This window comes from Necator americanus, chromosome V (assembly GCF_031761385.1).
Source record: "Necator americanus strain Aroian chromosome V, whole genome shotgun sequence".
Lineage (NCBI taxonomy): Eukaryota > Metazoa > Nematoda > Chromadorea > Rhabditida > Ancylostomatidae > Necator > Necator americanus.
The window spans coordinates 4,562,491-4,580,919 of record NC_087375.1 but is presented as its reverse complement, the minus strand read 5'-3'; the positions used below and the strand labels follow the sequence as shown (position 1 = coordinate 4,580,919).

At 42.4% G+C, this 18,429-nt stretch overlaps 5 protein-coding genes across 7 annotated transcripts; 2 read left to right on the top strand and 3 right to left on the bottom strand.

The window, feature by feature from the left end:
- Window positions 1-4,566: 4,566 nt before the first annotated feature.
- RB195_012904 (uncharacterized protein) lies at window positions 4,567-5,469 on the bottom strand (the record flags this gene model as incomplete). The annotated part of the gene is made up of 1 exon (XM_064202495.1): window positions 4,567-5,469. One exon carries the CDS (start codon window positions 5,467-5,469, stop codon window positions 4,567-4,569), a length of 903 nt encoding a protein of 300 aa, XP_064058376.1.
- RB195_012903 (uncharacterized protein) lies at window positions 4,567-6,316 on the bottom strand (the record flags this gene model as incomplete). 2 transcript variants are annotated; one of them, XM_064202494.1, is made up of 3 exons in its annotated part: window positions 4,567-5,593; window positions 5,658-5,810; window positions 5,868-6,139. In XM_064202494.1, 3 exons carry the CDS (start codon window positions 6,137-6,139, stop codon window positions 4,567-4,569), a joined length of 1,452 nt encoding a protein of 483 aa, XP_064058375.1. The 2 variants fall into 2 exon arrangements, with proteins under 2 accessions (XP_064058375.1, XP_064058374.1); XM_064202493.1 differs by having other exon boundaries at window positions 5,534-6,316.
- Window positions 6,317-6,453: 137 nt separating this feature from the next.
- Window positions 6,454-6,930, bottom strand: RB195_012902 (uncharacterized protein; the record flags this gene model as incomplete). Its single annotated transcript, XM_064202492.1, has 1 exon — window positions 6,454-6,930. The coding sequence occupies one exon, from the start codon at window positions 6,928-6,930 to the stop codon at window positions 6,454-6,456; it is 477 nt and encodes a 158-aa protein (XP_064058373.1).
- A 227-nt stretch (window positions 6,931-7,157) lies between these two features.
- RB195_012901 (uncharacterized protein) lies at window positions 7,158-14,150 on the top strand (the record flags this gene model as incomplete). Of its 2 annotated transcripts, XM_064202491.1 has the most annotated exons (6): window positions 7,158-7,259; window positions 10,559-10,561; window positions 12,590-12,718; window positions 13,776-13,826; window positions 13,919-13,957; window positions 14,046-14,150. In XM_064202491.1, 6 exons carry the CDS (start codon window positions 7,158-7,160, stop codon window positions 14,148-14,150), a joined length of 429 nt encoding a protein of 142 aa, XP_064058371.1. The 2 variants fall into 2 exon arrangements, with proteins under 2 accessions (XP_064058371.1, XP_064058372.1); XM_064202490.1 differs by lacking the exons at window positions 7,158-7,259; window positions 10,559-10,561 and having other exon boundaries at window positions 12,593-12,718.
- Window positions 14,151-16,136: 1,986 nt separating this feature from the next.
- Window positions 16,137-17,938, top strand: RB195_012900 (uncharacterized protein; the record flags this gene model as incomplete). Its single annotated transcript, XM_064202489.1, has 5 exons — window positions 16,137-16,171; window positions 17,017-17,148; window positions 17,242-17,381; window positions 17,453-17,558; window positions 17,821-17,938. The coding sequence occupies 5 exons, from the start codon at window positions 16,137-16,139 to the stop codon at window positions 17,936-17,938; spliced, it is 531 nt and encodes a 176-aa protein (XP_064058370.1).
- Between the last annotated feature and the right edge of the window lie 491 nt (window positions 17,939-18,429).

Below are 18,429 nucleotides of genomic sequence, written 5' to 3'. Positions count from 1 at the left end.
TGGCCCCCACAAGTCATTGTATAGGCCAACACAACTCGTTGAGGTTTTTTCAAAACCTCAACGATTACGAATTCCAGTAAAACGCGTTGGCGCATCCCGAATGGATTGATACGCCAGTGACTTTAATTCAACAAGTATTTGTTGTAATTACCGAGTGCTAATCGTTTTCTGCAATATCTTGACGCATATTTTGTGGGGAGAAGACCTACAGCTATTTACCCAAATCGAACAAAATTGTTTGAAACCTCGCATTGGACAATAACATAAACTTTTTCTAATATCAACCACTGAAACTGACATTTCAAAACGATGTGCTCGACATGGAACTATTCAATAGGCTATACTCGTTTTTTTATCCGAAATTTGTAGCTGAAATCAATTGATTCCTGATATTTTGAAGAGTGCTCTAGAAAAAAAATCATTTCACGTTGTTGGTAGTGTCAGGGACCTTATGCAGTGCTGAATGAAAAGGTAAACAGAGAAAGGAATATCGTTTTTTTCACTACCTATGGAGAATTAAAACCATTGAAGAAAACATGTATAACACAGTTTAAACAACTATAAGCCTTTACTTTCTTTGCGCCATACCTAATCAACTGATAACTTGTAAAGGATCACAAGTGGAACACATATTTTCGGCTCCTCATGGTGTGATGGTGGCCACCACTTGAAACTAGGCCGCCCACTCCGGGTGGGAAGAGTTTACATCTATGCAATTTGCATTTGTATTTACACCAAAAGGTCATATCATACCAAAGTGGGGGTGTTGGGATCTGTCCACCAGCATATAAGTGTTACAGGTGTTGCTCACCTGAGCGTTAGCGACAGCGATGACTTCCTTCTGTTGTCGTTAAATTAGTCACAAACCTGTCTAGGAGGGAAAGCTACCTAAGCGCAAAGTTCGACTTTCCTTGAATCTTAGCATAGTGACTGAGAATATTTTATTGATATTGTCAAGCAATAGCCAAGATTGCTAACAGTCTTTTATTACGGGTAACTTTTTGACGTCCCCTTCGTCAGAGCCTAGAAAGTAAGAACATTTGCAATATATCCTCTCAAATGCCACATCCAGAACAGGTCATCATCCCCTAAGATATTACATCTAGAAAAAAAAACCAAAAGAGCCCGAATCGGGAAAAACTTCACACTTGGCGCATCGGCATCCGCGGTCAGCGACCTAGGGTGGCCCAATTGAAAGAGGGATGCCGGGAGTGCCCTGCATTTTCCATGTGAAAGAAAGGATTCGAAGTTCAGTCGTACATCATCGATCGAAAATCAGAGAAGCTGCCACATATGCCAAGGAAAGTAAAATTAGGTGTGACGAACCCATGATATGTTTCAACGACACAACGACTCCTTCACAAGCAATTAGTCCCAACCAAGCTTTAATTTTGTTCCGTTCTGAAGCAATAAATAGTTATCATTATTGTCTGCGAGAATAGAACACTGACGTTACACATTGTTTGGCCCCTGCAAGTCATTGGAAGGCTGGACATGCATTCATATACCTCAAAACAATTTTGAATTGATGTCGGACACGTAGGCACATCCCCATAGGGCTGGATGATTACCTTGCACTCTATCCGCTCTATCCTTACTAGTTCTGGAATCCTATGGTAGATGTGCTTCAGAAGTCTTCATCGATGCAACCGCTTGTAAAGGAGAGATAAAACGTCGTTCATAGCAAAAACAGTTCTGGTTCTGTTGCAAAAATTTGTACAACATGCCCTGCGCATACAACTTTCACTAATTATTTAAGGCGACTGAAGCAAGCACTACAAAAAGTCTGAAGCATAACGCTTATCAAGTTAATTGGTTAGACAGAGTATCTATATATTTTTTTCATTGTTTTATATCGTTTAAGAGTACGGTTGATTGTTCCGCTGCGTGTTTGTGCGCGGCAAAAAACGGCTACCATTGCGCTACTGGGGATCTCAGTGAAAGTGCACAGGTTTGCGATAATATTAAACGTGGGCGAAATTTATGAATTAGGATTGATAGCGTGGATAGAGTGGGTGTATAAACATGTGACTGCATGCTGGTATTCAATTTGCTACCGCCCACACGTGATACCGTCTACTCATCTCCTCATCTCACGCGAAATATCTACTGCAACTGTTCGTATTCATGAAGTACCTCACAAACACCTCAAGTATTTCGACTGAGCGAACCGTGTTTTCTGTTTTTCTGATTGTCTCTGTATTTGTATTCGTTTCTCTTACAGTGAGTTACTTAGAACATTCAACAATAAATAGAATATGAACTGTTTTGAGCCACGTGACATAGACGGTATAGATGTTGCTAATACTGTATTCACTACGACGAATATATAATCTTGTGCTTCTTTCATATATTTTGAGAGAAAGAACTTGAACAGATTGTTCGTTTGATTGATTTGAACATGCGGCGAATTACTTCCTTTTTTTACTGTGTTCTTTTTTTTACTGTCTTTTACTGTCTTTCCTTTTTTACAGTATCGAGTGGTTCCGTTTGAAAGAAACCGCAAGAATAAAAAAAGTGTCCAAAGCAAAAGATTCTCAACATAATTAAGGGCATCACCCCACGAATCTGAGGTGGCACGGATTCCAGATGGAGTATTCGTATATGGGATCGTAGATTATGGAAAGAAGGGTGATTCAGTTCATTTCTTCCTAATTGCCGTAAAAAACGGCCCGGAAGATACGGCTTCGAGTGTTCTGGTGCGCTACTTTCTACAACGAGTTCGATTGGAGCGTGCCAACCTTGTGCACACGCTGTATCTTTCGGGCCGTTTTATCCGGTAATTAGGCAGAAATGGACGGAATCACTCTTCTCCCCATAATCCACGACCCCGTATACGAATAGTCCACCTGAAATCCGCACCACCTCAGATTCGTGGGATGATGACTTTAAACACTTAGGAGGACTTCGATATCCCTAGCACTCTTTCAAGCGCAGCGAAAATGTTCCCAAATTTTTAAGTGCGTCGCATTTTTCCTCATGTTACTCGACTGTAGAGAAAGCTCAGGAAAATTTCCAAAACTAGATTCTCTCCAGTAGATGGGAGCTGAGATATGGCATTTATGCAAAAAAAATAAGGAAGAAAATATCACAGAAGTAAAGTCTTACATGATTTAGAAAATAGGAAGGCTCGGAGAAATTGGAGGATCACAGATCTCCCTTACTTGGCGAGAAAGTATTCATACTCTTGAAACGGGTGGAAAAAGCGCATTATGTCAAGATTCAGGACCTTAACTTGACATAGAACCATCCAAGGTAGTTTCCGAAATGGGTATTATTACTATAGAGCTTTTTTGAGCAGCCTAAACAAACGTGTAGGAGAACAATATTCTCAAGTAAAACAAGCGCAATAGACTTGTTTCCTTACAGAGTTACTGCCTTAATTCATTTTGTGTTTATTTCCAAAACAGAACACCACGATAAAAAAAAGCGACCATTCGATTTCATCGAAGGCACAGAGGATACCTGTTCGATGAATTCTGCAGGAAAACACAATTGTTTGAGGTCGTAATCATCCCTCAATGGAGCAGTGACGGATTTCGTGCAAAAAGCTCGTTCATTTTCTCTGGCAGCATTGCTGGAAATGCGTCCAGCCAACTCCGGGGAGCGACCAACAAAGCCTTTAGCCTTACAGGTACTATTGATTCTTTCTATTAATTCATATTTGTCTTACATTCAATCAAAGGAAAATAAATAACTTGCATAAAGTTATTAAAGTTGTGGTTATGATCGGGGATGACAGATTTAGCACATGAAGTCGGGAGGGAGAATTTCGCCAGAGCTTTTTCTACATGCTGGGAATCAACCGTCATTCATTAGTGAACTTGAGGTCTATTTGTGCCTCCTGTTCAACGACATGCACAAGACAACCATGCAATAGGTCGCGTTCTGGCTGCCCTTGTTTCTGAGCAGCTCTACAGGGTATATAAAAACCACTCGCGATCGATATAATACTTAAAAGCATCACCCCACGAATCTGAGGTGGTACGAATTTCAAGTGGAGTATTCGTGTGCGGGATACTAGATTATGGAAAGGGGTGTGATTTCGTCCATTTCTTCCTAATTGCCGTAAAAACGGTCCGGAAGATGCGGCGCGTGCACAAGGCTGGCACGCTCCATTCGGACATCTTGTAGAAAGTAGCGCGCCGGAACGCTAGAAGCAGTATCTTCCGGGCCGTTTTCTACGGCAATTAGGAAGAAATGGACGGAATCACACCCCTCTCTATAATCTAGTATCCCATATACGAATACTTACTTAGATACTTAGATGGCCCGTCTTCACTGGACGTGCGGGTCCCAGCATCTCTTCCACTCGTTTCGTTCCCTCGCCATTGTCATCCAAAATGTTTTCAAGCTTCGTGAGTGACGTTGACAAGGTCCTTGAGCCGTGTTCAGCTGAGCTCTCAGCTGGTCCATCCGTGCAGCGAACACGTCACCCGATCTCGTTGGCGGCCTCCCTCGGGGGCGTTTAGTGTCCCTTGGGATCCACTCTAGCGTTCTTTTTGTCCATCTATCGTCGATTCTTCTCATGATGTGACCGGCCCATCTATGTTTTGCTTTCGATACTTATTCCGCTGGGTCGCGAAGACAGGACATTCCTCTTAAGTCGGAGCTACGAAGACCGGCAAGGTGTTGTGTGCGCCGGTTAAACTTCAAGAGACATCTCTCAAGGGATCTGTGGGTAGTAGGTAGCTTCCTTAACGTGGCCGCGGTGTCTGCCCACGTCTCCGCTGCGTAACAGAGCGCTGGAAGGACTGTCGAGTCGAATAGATGGGCACGAAGATCTTGGTCCGTCAGTTGGTCCGTAGCTTCCCTGACGGCTGCAAATGCTGCCCATGCTGCTCTCATTCTTCTATTCAGTTCTTCCTTCAAGTCGTTTTCCATGTTCATGGAACGTCCGAGGTATACGTATGACGGAGTTTCCACGATTTGGGAGCCTTCAAGTTGTACTCCTCCGTCCTCGCAGTAGGTGCTCTTCATGAACTGTGTCTTCTTTCTGTTTATTCGTAGTCCTACTCTCTTCCCTGCTTCGTTCAATTCGTTGAGCATCGTTTCTGCTTCATTGGTACTGCTCGAAAAGAGAACGATGTCGTCCGCGAAACGAAGGTTCGAAAGAAATCTTCCATCAACACGTATGCCCCTTTCTTCCCAGGATAGTGATTTCATTATCCATTGAACAAGGGGCAGGCGGTATTCCCGGCAAACCTCTATGACCCTCGACACGGTCTGGATGTGGTCCAAGCAGCTGAACCCCTGGCGGAATCCAGCTTGTTCTTGAGGCTGGGCTTCACTCAGCGTCCTAGATATGCGCGTGAGGATGATCTTGGTGAATACTTTGTATAACACGCTCAGCAAGCATATCGGACGGCAGTTCCGAAGGTCCTCTCGGTCACCTTTCTTATGGATAAGAACGGTTCGCGAGGTCTTCCACTGGTCTGGGATCCTTTCTTTCTGAAGATAGGATGTCATGTGCGCTGCTAAGATTACATGAAGCGAATGGCCACCAGCCCGAAGAAAGTCTGCTGATATAAAATCAGGTCCGGGGGCTGTGCCAGGTTTCATGCTCTTGATAGCGACTCGCACTCCCGAAGAGCTTCGCCAGTGGGAATGATTGGGCTTGACACAGGAGTTGATGAACGAAAAGATTCGAGTAGAACCTCTCCGTAATTGTTTCCATCTCACGACGAGAAGACGTGCGAGTCCGGTCTTCGCTCAGCAAGGTTGCTAGCGGAATATTATATTCGCGGAGATCCCTGCGGCACTTCTTTAGACTCGTTCTTCTTTGTGCTGCTTCCAGAATCTTCTTCTGCCTGTACTTCAAAAGATCCTCCTGCAACGCTTTTCTGCAGCTAGTGTTTGCTACTAACCGCTCAATGTGCGATGCATTCGGATCAAGCCTCAAAGCCCTTCTTCTTTCCAACAATTCCTTGGTGGTCTTCGAAATTCGATCCAAGTTTGTCGTGCGCAGCTTCGAGGCACGTTCAGCACAAGCTCGTAATCCTCTCAGCAGCATCTCGTAGTCCACGTCTGGGTCTTCCTCGATGTGCCAGTCACCTTGAGACAAGGAGTCCTCGAGTACGCAATCGTCGTAGACGACTTCTTTTCTCCTTCGTTGCCGATAGCAGATGCTCTTTTCCATCGTGTGGCTAAGTCGTATTCTCGCACGAAGGAGACGGTGATCAGAACCACTACAAAAGGATGGTACTACTGAGACGCCAAGTAGACACCACCTCCAGTTGGTGAGTATTTGGTCGATCTCCGCACGAGTCGCGCCATTGGGCGGTTCCCATGTCCACCGACGATGATCTTTTTTCATGAAAAGAGAGTTCCCATGAAAGAGGACCCTAGTCCAAATCTTCCAATCCTGCATTCCTCTTCTGTGGCCTTTCCTAGTTTTGCGTTGAAGTCTCCGACAACGAATTTGTAGAAGGACTTCTCGTTGCAGACTACTTCCTACAGCTCCTCGTAAAACGCGTCCAATTCGGATTCATCAGCTGCTGATGTTGATGAGTAGCAGTTGATGATACTGATGGATTTTTGGCGGAGAGGGCGGAGGCGAAGAATGGCCAGACGAGGTGACAGGATCTCGTGAGAATCGACAAGATGGACGACAGATGGGTGCACAACAAAACCAACACCGCCTACATTTCGCGACGGAACCTTCTCTCCACGAATGACGAGTGTACCGTCATTCATCTGTCGTACGTCGCTCCTTCTGCACTTGGTCTCCTGCAGAACAATCACGTGAAATTTGATACGCTCTGCAGGTCCGAGAAGGGCATTCAGGTCAGCGTCTGTGGAAACTGTTCTCGCGTTGTAAGTACACAGTCTGAGACAGTCTCCATGGCGAGTCGTGCGTGTGTCGTCTTGGTCCAGAATCAATGACGCCCTGAGCAACCTGAGATTTGATCGCCTCTCACCGGTTGCCATACCGTCCGACGTCTGAGACGGCGGGGCCCAGTGTGCAGGGTACTGAGGCAGTGATATGCTGGAGTGGCAAAGAGACTTTTCCCCAAACTTTTCGAGCTTAGCTTTCACCACAGGTCGTCGCCCAACCTATATGGATTAGGGAACCACCTTGCGACATTTTGCCAAGACGGTGGTGAATCTTAGCAGTGGTTTACTCTTAGCTAGGCTTCCGATTCCGAGAAGTCGGAATGTCGGATGTGTCGAACTCCTTCTCAGCTTGGGAGACCCTGCCGGAGGACGAACCTCCGCTGTGCATCGCAGTTCGACGCCCAGTGTCACGCTATGAGGCGGTAAACCGTTGTGGAGGGTATACGAATACTCCACTTGAAATTCGTACCACCTCAGATTCGTGGGGTGATGCCTTTAAGCGCTATCGGGACGAATGGTAGTACTACTGATGCCCACTCGAACAAACCGATGAACAACGGGAGCTCAGGAGAAACAGTTGATGCGTCCTATGTTAACTGTTAGAAAACAAAGGTGGGAAAACGGATACTTTGGATAATGTTCTCAAACTGTAGCGGTATCGAGGAAATGTAAAATGCAGGTGCAAAATCAAGTTTGATTATCCTCCAAATGTAGTGCTAACGCTTTTAGCAAGAAAACTATGGAATCTTCACTAGTTTTCTTCATCAATTCTTGTGTTTCTTTTTTTTTTAAAAAGCGATGAAATTGCTGTTTGGGAAAAGACAAATAATTCTAATGAGAGGTTCGCAGAAGGTTCCAATACTTCAAATTTTTATAGTCGATGGAAGCGACCACAGCGAGCACCAGTAAGAGTCCGAAGTCCAATATTAGCGGACGCCCACACCTACACATATGTATACCAATGGTTTCTTAAAAACGAACGTGTGTAACAAAATCAGCTGATGTTATCGACAAAGATTCTTTTCAGAAGTATTTGTGTTGATGAAGGTTTCCTTTGTCTTTGCTGAAACAAATCACTTTACATTTGCAAGAAAATTTAGGCTGTTGTTGAAGCTTGACTTAACATCTATATCCTCAGTCTGAAGCCATTATGTGAAGCTTTGCAGAGAACCCGTACAACACAGTGTTTAACTCTCCCCCTTACATGAAGTATCTTCAAGACCTACAGGAGCACAGGAACATTTCACCACACACAGATAGACTAATCTCGTTACAATATGTAGAAATGCAAATAACTTGACTCATTCGGCTACAAGGCACACAGGTGTTACGACTACATACCGTTACTCATATCTTCTCCAAAGTGCGTCAAACCGTTCCTCATTTTCCGTTTTCTGGAAACGCAAATTTTATCAAAATTATCCGACCTGTATACCCATGCCAAAAGTCTCCGGATTGAATGCCGGACACCGATAATGAAGTTCGATAATGCTGTTTGGGTAGCAAGTCCTTTTACGTCGGTAGGCCATAACGAAACTGGAGCTGTTATAATGGTGGACGTCCCATGGAAGAATCAACATCTTCTCGCCTTCTGGCGTAGTTGTGTAGAATTATGTTCGATTTTTCAATCGCAGTATATGAAGGCACAAAAGCGAATTACAAAAGTTCCCTTCAGAATGCCATGATAGAACTAGCTTTTCCAGCTTCGACGCAGTATGCATACCGAAGACAGAAAACACGGCCTGCTCGTGAATAGGAATTGTGAAGCTCCATAGGTGGGTACAGAAAATCCGGAGACTTTTGGCGTGTGTACACAGTTCGGATAAAATTTTGCGTTTTCAGAAAACGAAAAATGAGGAACGGTTTGACGCACTTTGGAGAAGATACGAGTAACGGTATGTAGTCGTAACACCTGTGTGCCTTGTAGCTGAATGAGTCAAGTTATATTTACATTTCTACATATTATAAGGAGGTTAGTCTATCTGTGCGTATTAGAATGTTCCTGTGCTTCTGTGGGTTTTGAAGATAATTCATTTAGACCAGTTTCGATTTGCTTTCGGAGATCCAAGGCTAACAAAGTTTCTGAACTGTTGTCTTCCGAGAATAACACGGTTTTGTAGCTTATCAGTTTGTGAAATATTTCTTATTTTCGCATGCACTTCATACGAGAGAGGACGTGTAACTTTGAATTTTTAAAGAACGCAGTAGCACACAGCCGCTCTTGTAATTACTGTTGTTAATCCACAGAAACGTGAAGTGTTATAGTCTTAGATTCATCATGCTATATAATAACGCGCTTAGTCCGTGTGTTTGTGTGTGTTTGTGTGTGTATGTGTGTGTTTGTGTCTGTGTCTGTGTGTCTGTCTGTGTCTGTGCGTTACGAAAATACCATTGTCATGCACCTGGTGGGCGAGTATTCTACATTTTAACCGTTGTGCAAAGCTAGGTGCACATGCACATGTATGTTGGCTTTGATAAGGCAACTTAGTTTCCCTCATATGTTAGTGGAGGTAAATAAACTTTTAGATTCATCATGCGTTATTTATTTAAATAAAGGTTCCATCTAAAAACCTCGTAGGCACACTATAACAAAACACAGACAGAATATGCCGAGGTTTCAAGACAAAAGAACATTCGAACTACTACCTGAAGTTCGGCTTTAGCCGCACCTTCAGGCTGGGGGAATAATAATTCAGGAAGAATAGGGAGACCTCTTCAATTAGATTTGCTTCTTGTTCCTTCTTCTTGGACCCTTATCGTTATCAAGTATGATGGTAATAATAATGTAATCTTATGTTAACACATGGATATGTTTTAATAGCGAAGAGAAAAAGATGATGATAATTCCGTATGAAATTACAGAAGTATCAAAGTGACGTAAACGAATAAGTCTAAGTACCCTTCAAATGTGATACTGACATTTCCGATTAGCAAGAACGTTTCAAAATCTTCCACTAATGCTTATTTTCCTCGAAAGGCAAAATAAGGGTTTTTGCCAACAGAAAATTGTAATTCCCAAGCAGAAATTTACAGAAAGTGTTCCTTATCTCTCTTGAACCCTCCCTTGAATTTTTATCGATTACTGAACGCTAGCCTAGCAAGCATCATAGTAAGCCTGAAAATCCAGCCTCGGCCGGAATTCAGGCGGTTGTGTGTACATGTATTGCCTAGAAAGCTAGATAATATTCAACTCGAACAATCTTCAGTAAAGTCACTGGCGTATCAATCCACTTGGGATGCGCCAACGCGTTTTACTGCAGTCGTTGAGGTTTTTGGCCTATACAATGAGTTGCGGTGGCCAGCCGATGATCAAGTGTTTTTATCCTCCCAGACAGATCAAGTCTGATACCAATTTGTCAATCCTGGAGGCATTAAGAGCTTGGAACCATCGATCGTGTGGCTACAGCCACCTCTGACGACTGCGCTATACCCGCCTCTAAAACCAAAATAAAGGATAAAGGATAAAGTGTCTGGCGTTAATCAATCCGCTTCGGATGCCCTGGAGATTTATCGACCCTGGAGGGATGAAAGGCTTGGTGAGCACTAGAGCGGACTCGAACCTCCGATCGATCGTGCAGAAAGCGGAACCTCTAACCGCTACACTACAACCGGCCTACGATTCTTAATAGTGACGATAATGATAAGAAGTCCTAGCGTCCAAAATAGTGGTGTGGCTCATTTCTGTTCATATAATTCCGACTAACGTCTCATCTTTGTACAGCAGGTACGTTTTTTCATGCACCAATAGGAATGGCAAGACTCCCAGCACAGTTCACAGATGTGATAGCTAGTGCGCTTCTCTAACAACTAGTGATTATCGAACAAGCTCTATGACGTGCTCGTGTATTGTGGATGACCACCTTGACTTACTTGACTTAACCGGCGGGCTGATGTCATCGCCTGACGCTATTACCCGCATCTTCGCCGAGGTGTGCCGTCCTGAACACACCCCAACCTCCCTCTGCGAGAGCTCACGAATCAATCCATTCGTCGTTATCCATACTCGCGAAACCTACGTCTCGCCCAACGCCCCCACGCCGAGTGTCTTCAGGTCCTCTTTCACCGCCTCAGTCCAGAACTTCCGTTTTCGGCCAGGTGGCTTCTTCCAGCTCGAACCCGACGAACTCCTCAAAACTCGTTGAACAAGGTGATCTGCCGGTCTCCTTAATACATGACCAAAGAAGCGCAGACGATTTACTTTAGTCACTTTCGATGGCAGTGCAAGATGTTGATGTTTTCCACGTGTGAATGACCACCTATTGTTAGAAACGCGCACAAGCTGCGCCACCGCGTCTGTGAAGTCTGCTAGCAAAAGCCAATCTTAGGTGGGCAACAGATAAGCACTTAAAAAAAGTATTATAGTTGATGTCTTAAGTGTGTTCCTAACGTATCCAGATGAATATATTATCACGTCTCACTTCTAACGCCTGAGGATTACGGCGCTAGGACTCGATTTGTCGACTTTTGTCGTTTTTTTTCTACTTCTACAGTTTTCATCTTATATTCGCATAAATATTACGTAGAATGGATTAAAATCTACCGATTCAGCTCCTATCGACATTAGTACTATCGATATTTTTCCATTAGTTTTGTGTTGCTTTGGTACTAGGTCACCTCTAGTTTTTTTTTTATTTCGTAAACTTTTATTTTTCTTCCATCCTATTAGCGTTATTTTATAGCATATTAGGATTTTGTAGCATCTTAAAACCTCGAAATCCGACTGAGAAAAACTCTAATCATGCAAATTACAAGAAATTAGAGGCAGAAATCCAATTTCCATTAGCAGAAATGTTTGAAAAGGCGTTCTGGAGGCGGTGAAAGGAAATAGGTGAAAACGGTTTTCTCAACCTTATGAAGGATTCTAATCTTGCGTAATTACACACAAAAAAATGAGCCAGACATTAAGTTCCCACGTTCTCCATTTGTTTTCCAGTATTTCATGCCCTGGGCCTTATCACCTCGATTCAATGCAAAAGACAAGTGTCGAAAATGCTTCGTTTTGCCCACTCCGGACTTAATTTCAATGATTCGAAAAACAAAAGCCAATCGAACTAAGAAATCAATACACGACGGTGGTGTAGGTGAAAGTCAAATAATGCATAATATTTTGTGGATTTTCTTCATTTACATGGATATTACTAACTTTGAAAGACAAAACACGACTTATTCCCCGAGTCAAGATGTGTAGGTGACTTGGAAGCCTTCTTTCAAAAAAAAAGTATCGATCTAAGAATGAAGAAAATAATTCAGACCCCCGAGAAGTCCCACCTTCCCTCTGGTAGCGTCAACGCAATCGAATGATGAACTTCTTAGGATTATTTTTTTTTTTCAAAAAATTCTACAAAAAATATGATTTCAAGAGGCTTTGAGTTTAACTATTCACGTTAGGCTTTTGAAGATAAATTCAGCCATTCACGTTAAGCGTTTGGAAATACCGTTGGGTTCTTAGGAACCTTTTCTTTCGGATAGACGGAAAGTGGGTAAAGAGGGGCTAGGATGATGTTGGTGCGAAAAACTCGCAAAGGGGCCAAGATCACAGAAGAAGAATTCTTAGTCTTCTTCAGTCTTTATGTTTCTAGAAGATAATCAAAAAAATATGGTTTGAACTCATAAAATGAATTGCGTCTGTAAGATTTCCCCAAATCATAAAGGCAAACTCGAGGACTTCCAACTGACACCACACACTTCTATAACCATAAGAGCGCTATGTGAAACATTAATTATATGAAAAAATTAAATTTTAATTTTGTAGATCATGCCACTGGTCACCCTCGCACTCTTGCTTTTGTCAAGTGTAATAACAGTGCTACATCTATTGGGATGCGGTAGCAAGGACAAACCGAGACAGGCAGCCGGAAAACCACCTGGTGGTCCAATGGCGGTATGTGAACAATAATTGTGAGAAAACCGATAAATTTAAATCCTCAAAAACTTTATAAACGCTTTATTCGGAAAGGTCTTAGCAATAGGTTTTCATCACGAAAACGGGAAACAACTGATGAAACATGCAAAAGCAGGACCAGCCCAAAAAGTTCATAAATAAGACGTTGAAACTGAAAAGATTTTTAGAAAGCTTATAAATGTTTAAGTGATAGTAAAAGTAAAAAGTATGAGGACTTATTCTATTATCGATCTGTTCGCAATATATTTCTCGGAATAAGAGAGCTCACACGAGTTTGTGGAGAAAATTTTGCTCGTCCTATTTTCTCCTACATGATAAGTGAATACTGCCAAGTCGTCTACGCATAAGGATTGTGAATTTGATGCTCTGCTATTGTTCCATATATGATCAATGTTCCAGAATTCCAGCAGCCACCAAAACATGTTACTTTGCAGATAGCTCATTGTCGTAATTTCACATTCACGTACATATGTAGTTCGACATATGTCGACAGCCATTACCGCCGTGTTCGATGAAAATTTCCTAACAAATGTCTTTAACGTAACGGATAGTTTAGTTAGGTGCACGGAAGTCAAATAAATTCTCCAGAAAATCCAGGCTGTAGAATATGAGATAAAATATGAACAAAATAAAAATAATATAATATGAGTAATAATAATAGCAATAATAATAATAATAATAATAATAATAATAATAATAATAATAATAATAATAATAATAATAATAATAATAATAATAACGTTCTTTCGATAAAATATGAATAAAATGAAAATAATATAATATTAATAAAATAGAATATGAGACATGTCCTCCAGACAAAATATAAATTAAATGAAAATAATACAATAATAATAGTAATAATATATAATAATAATAATAATAATAATATATAATAATAATAATGTTCTCTGGATGATTCTGGATGAAAATATGAACAAAAATGAGAATGATATAATATGAAAAAAATGGAATATGAGGCATGTTCTCTGGTCAAACATAAAAGAATGCTTCTCATTTCTGTATCCAATTATTTCAGCCAAGACATGATGCTGGGTCTAAGTCAGCTCAAGCTGCTGAAAAAGACCAGGTACGTTGTACATAACATCTCGAACAAATATGTCACTCCCACCGATCAAAAATCATTATAACAATTAATAAGCAAGAAAGAAAAATTTTTAGGGTAATAACGCAGCAGGAACCCCTGGAGCAAAAAGTACGGTAAGTGACCAAGTGACAATTTTTCTTCCATTCTGTAATCAATGGAGCTTGAAGAAAATTTGATGAAAATAATTCTAACCTAACGCAGATGACCAAATCAAAAATGGGCGATGATGGTGGCTATGAATCATGCCCGGATATGACTCCGTCGGAGTTGGCTCGAGCAGCAAAAGTCGGAGGCGGAGCGAAATAATGTACCGAAGGCTCTGTACGACATCATTGAATGTGCTTTCTAATATTTCCCACCAATAGCTTTTATTTTTCAACTACGACGACATTTCCGTTCTTAACGTGTGCTCGTATATATTATACGATAACTCTATCATTTAGCTCCTACTATTAGGTTATGCATAAAAATAAGGAGTACGGTTGTCTGGGAGATTTTGTAGTGTTTATTGTTTGTAGTAAGACAAAATTAAAGAAAAAACACTTCTTGGTGGTATAATCCAATTGTTGATCTCATAAAGTGTGTTAAAGGCATCACTCCACGAATCTGAGGTGGCACGGATTTCAGGTGGAGTATTCGTGTACGGGATTGTAGATTAAGGAGAGGGGAGTGATTCCGTCCATTTCTTCCTAACTGCCGTAGAAAACGGCCCCGAAGATACGGCCTCGAGCGTTCCGGCGCGCTATTTTCCACAACGAGTTCGATTGGAGCGCGCCAGCCGTGTGCACACGCCGCATCTTCCGGGCCGTTTTTTTACGTCAATTAGCAAGAAATGGACGCAATCATCCACCTCTCCATAATCCACGATCCCGTATACGAATACTCCACCTGAAATCCGTACTACCTCAGATTCGTGGAGTGATGCTTTTAAACAGTTTATGAGGTGATACCACCAAAAAATAAGTCAAAAAGAGCTCTGTAACAGCAATAATGTGAACAAAGTCCTTGAAATTCCAGAAATCCAGCCCTTTTCTGTTATATATTTCATGAACAAACAAATTCTGAAGGAGTTTTTCGGATACAAGCGACAGTAGCTGACAACTCTAAAAACCAAGATAAAACAAGGATAAAGTCAATGGCGTACAATCCACTTGGGATGCGCCAACGCGTTTTAGTGCAATTCGTAATCTTTGAGGTTTTGGAACGCGCGTTGGCCTATACAATGAATTGCGGTGATGATCAAGTGTTTTATCCTCCTCTTCATGCCTCCGGGATCGACAAATTGGTATCAGACAAGTCTGATACCAATTTGTCGATCCCGGAGGCATGAAGAGCTTGGTGGCCCTAGAGCGGTTTCGAATCACCGACCGCATGGCTAAAACGGACCTCTAACCGACATACCCACCCCTAAGACCAAGATAAGAATAGATAGATTGAATGTGACTCTTTATTGAATCCATAATCATAGAGGTTGTGTTACCAACGCATTTCGCGTCAGTGGGATCTCAGGAATGTTTCTTTGCCTATCTGAGAGTATAAATCGAGTTTGCAGAGCGAGCGCTAGCCGGGTGTACCTCACCGTTAGAAGTGGAAACTGTAGTAAGACAAAAGGTGACAGGTGAATCCTTTCTGCCCAGCACTGGAGTCGATGAAATAATGCGAAGAACAGCTGCGCAGGATCCTGTCCACTTCGTCGAAGCAGCGTCGGACGTTTCGTGGTCGGAGGTTTCGTGGTCGAGCTCTGGTGCGAGACAATGTAGTGGTATTCGCTCCATGCAGCTTACGCTATCTTCCGTCGACAACCTTGTGTCAAAATTATTTTGAGTCTACGGTTTACGACTTCACCGAGATAAATGGAGGCAAATATGCATTCTCCAGAGTCTCGTAACGGCAAGTAAGGTGAATGGACAACCGATTGAACTTGTGGACGAGTTCTATTGTCATGGCTGTATGATGAAAAGCAGCTACGAAAGAGAAGTTCAGCGAAGAAGCGCTTTGGCATTTGAATCCTCAACCAGATGCTTGTTGTCGATACCCATTGCCACTGGAGACTCTGAGATCTATGATAACGGATAAGCTCAATCGCATGAAGAGGAACATAGACGGCTACTTTACTTTTAGTGCACCAAAAACAGTTTTATGAAAAGTGGATAAGTAATGTACCGATGATACACGTTCGAAACACCATTATCTTGCACTTCCTCTTGTAGCAACCGCAGAAAACCCCTTCTACTTTGGTGGCTAAAAGGGATTACCCCACGAATCCAGGGTGGTGCAGGTTTCAGGTGAGTTATGCCTATACGGGTTCCTAGATTATGGAGAGAAGGGTGAATCCGTCTATTTCTTCCTAATTGCCGTAAAAAACGGGCCGAAGAATGCGGCGGGGGCACAAGGCTGGCGCGCTCCAACCGAACTTGTCGTGGAAAGAAGCGCGGGAACGTTTGAAGCCGTATCTTCCGGGCCATTTTTTACGGCAGCTAAGAAAAAATGGACGGAATTACCCTTCTCTCCATAATCAACGACTCCGTATAGGCATAACCCACCTGAAACCCGCACCACCCCAGATTCGCGGGGTGATGTCTGTAATAAGGAGACCACCTCAAATGTTAAGGGTTTGGCAAGGAGAGAAGAGGAGTTCGATGGGATATGCATAGTATCAAAGACCTCGAGCCATTTTCAGACCTTTGAAAAAGATGACATGATTGCGTGGTGGTACCACGAATGAAGTTTCACTTAACCTCGTTGGCAGAACAAGAATTATAAATTAGGTACAAAATGCTAAGGTTTCAAGCACACAAGACCTGGTGATTATCTGTCAAATTTTTTTTTTGTACGTAAATTGCTTTTCACACTGTGACCTAGGCAAAAAAAAATAGTGTTAGCAGAGCTGTTCCCTCAGGTTCTTGCGCTGGTACATGTTATATGCAGCAATCATAATGAAAACTGCACAGTGACGATTAGGAGCAAGTAACGTCGCGATCGACCGGAGACCAAAATGAAGAATGTTCACTAAGAACACGCTCCGAGATATCACACCATCCTAAACTGGTACAATCGCTTCAGGCCCAGAGGCTATAGTTTAGAAGACGGAGTGAAGTCTGGACAGGCCATCTAAACTCAACTTGAAGGAGCTGCGGCGTATAGTGGATGGAGATCCATTTCAATCTTTCAGGACGACAGCAGGTACTGGAGGTACCGCCCACGACATCGTCGAAACTGAACTGGAGAAGCTGGCAATGGTGAAGAAGCAGAATATGTGCCAAACTTTTTGTGGCAACGTACCTCCGCCGAAAAGTGAAGTGAAGTGAGTTGTTAGCTCGGCGAATATGCTTCGACTGTTCTCCCTCATCCCTCATACAGGCCAGATCTGGCTCCATCCGACTAAAACCTTTTGTAGGATCCCATTCATTGCTTGGAAGGGAAGGACTTCAAGACCTTTGCCCCATGTCAAAGTTGTACTGAGAACATTCTTCGTCTCCCCGCCATGCTACGTTCTGAAAACACCGGATCCACAAGTTGTCTGTGCATTGGAAGAAGGTAGTAATTTACATTGGTATAGACATTTGATCTCCAGTCTTCACTCGAAGAAATGTTCAAATACTTTTTAGTCGATGTAATATTTCTTCTCGCAAGCATTACGAATGAAATAGGTGGATTTTGTATTTTCTTCTATGTACAGTATTGTCAAATCGAAATGGAGCATGGTGTAGTTGCGTAAGTGGTTGCGCTCGAAGCGGTGCGGTGGAGCGTCATGGATCGAGGTGGGACCCTTGCTATCACTACTAATCGCTGCTATTCGCGATGGTCCCACGTCAATCCTAACCGCTACACTCACCGGGCCGCTTCGATCGCAGCCGCCTACGCACCGTGTTTCACGTCGTTTTGACCTTACTATTAGGAGCCCATGATCACTTTTGATCGTAGTAAGGGATCTTTTGCTATTTTATAGGACATTAAAACAATAGATTACATATAGAATCTTTACGATTTGCCAGATAGCATGTGAACATCAAATCAATACAATTCAAAGACTCAAAACGTCAATGAAGTACAGCATTGAGACGGCGACTAACATTTTGCACTATCATGATTAGTTCAACAATAGTTGTGTCGCGATAATTTGCGTACTGGCGCTTCGCGAACAAGCATAAACCCAATGAAGCGATGAAAAAAAAACATGAATAGAAACACTCACACACAATCCAACAATCGAAGCAAACAAATAGACCCTGTACGGAGAAAAATGTGCGCCACCCAATGGAAGGGCGATAAATGTATGTAAGAAACTCGAAGAAGGAAAAATAAGAATTAGAAAAAAAAAACACTAGAGCAATCAATACACATACACATGCAAAACTAGATGTCATGAAATACGAAATGTCGTGGACAGAACGGATGTCGATTGGAATATCGATTTTCATTAGATCGATGAGAACTGAGCAGACATATTGAGAAGGTGAGCGTAACGTATACTCACATATAATATATGTCATAGAAGCGAAACCAAGTATAGGAAAAAAGTAGAGATAAAGGAACGAACGAACGAACGAAAAAATTATCAGAAAGACATCACTAAGCTACGCAA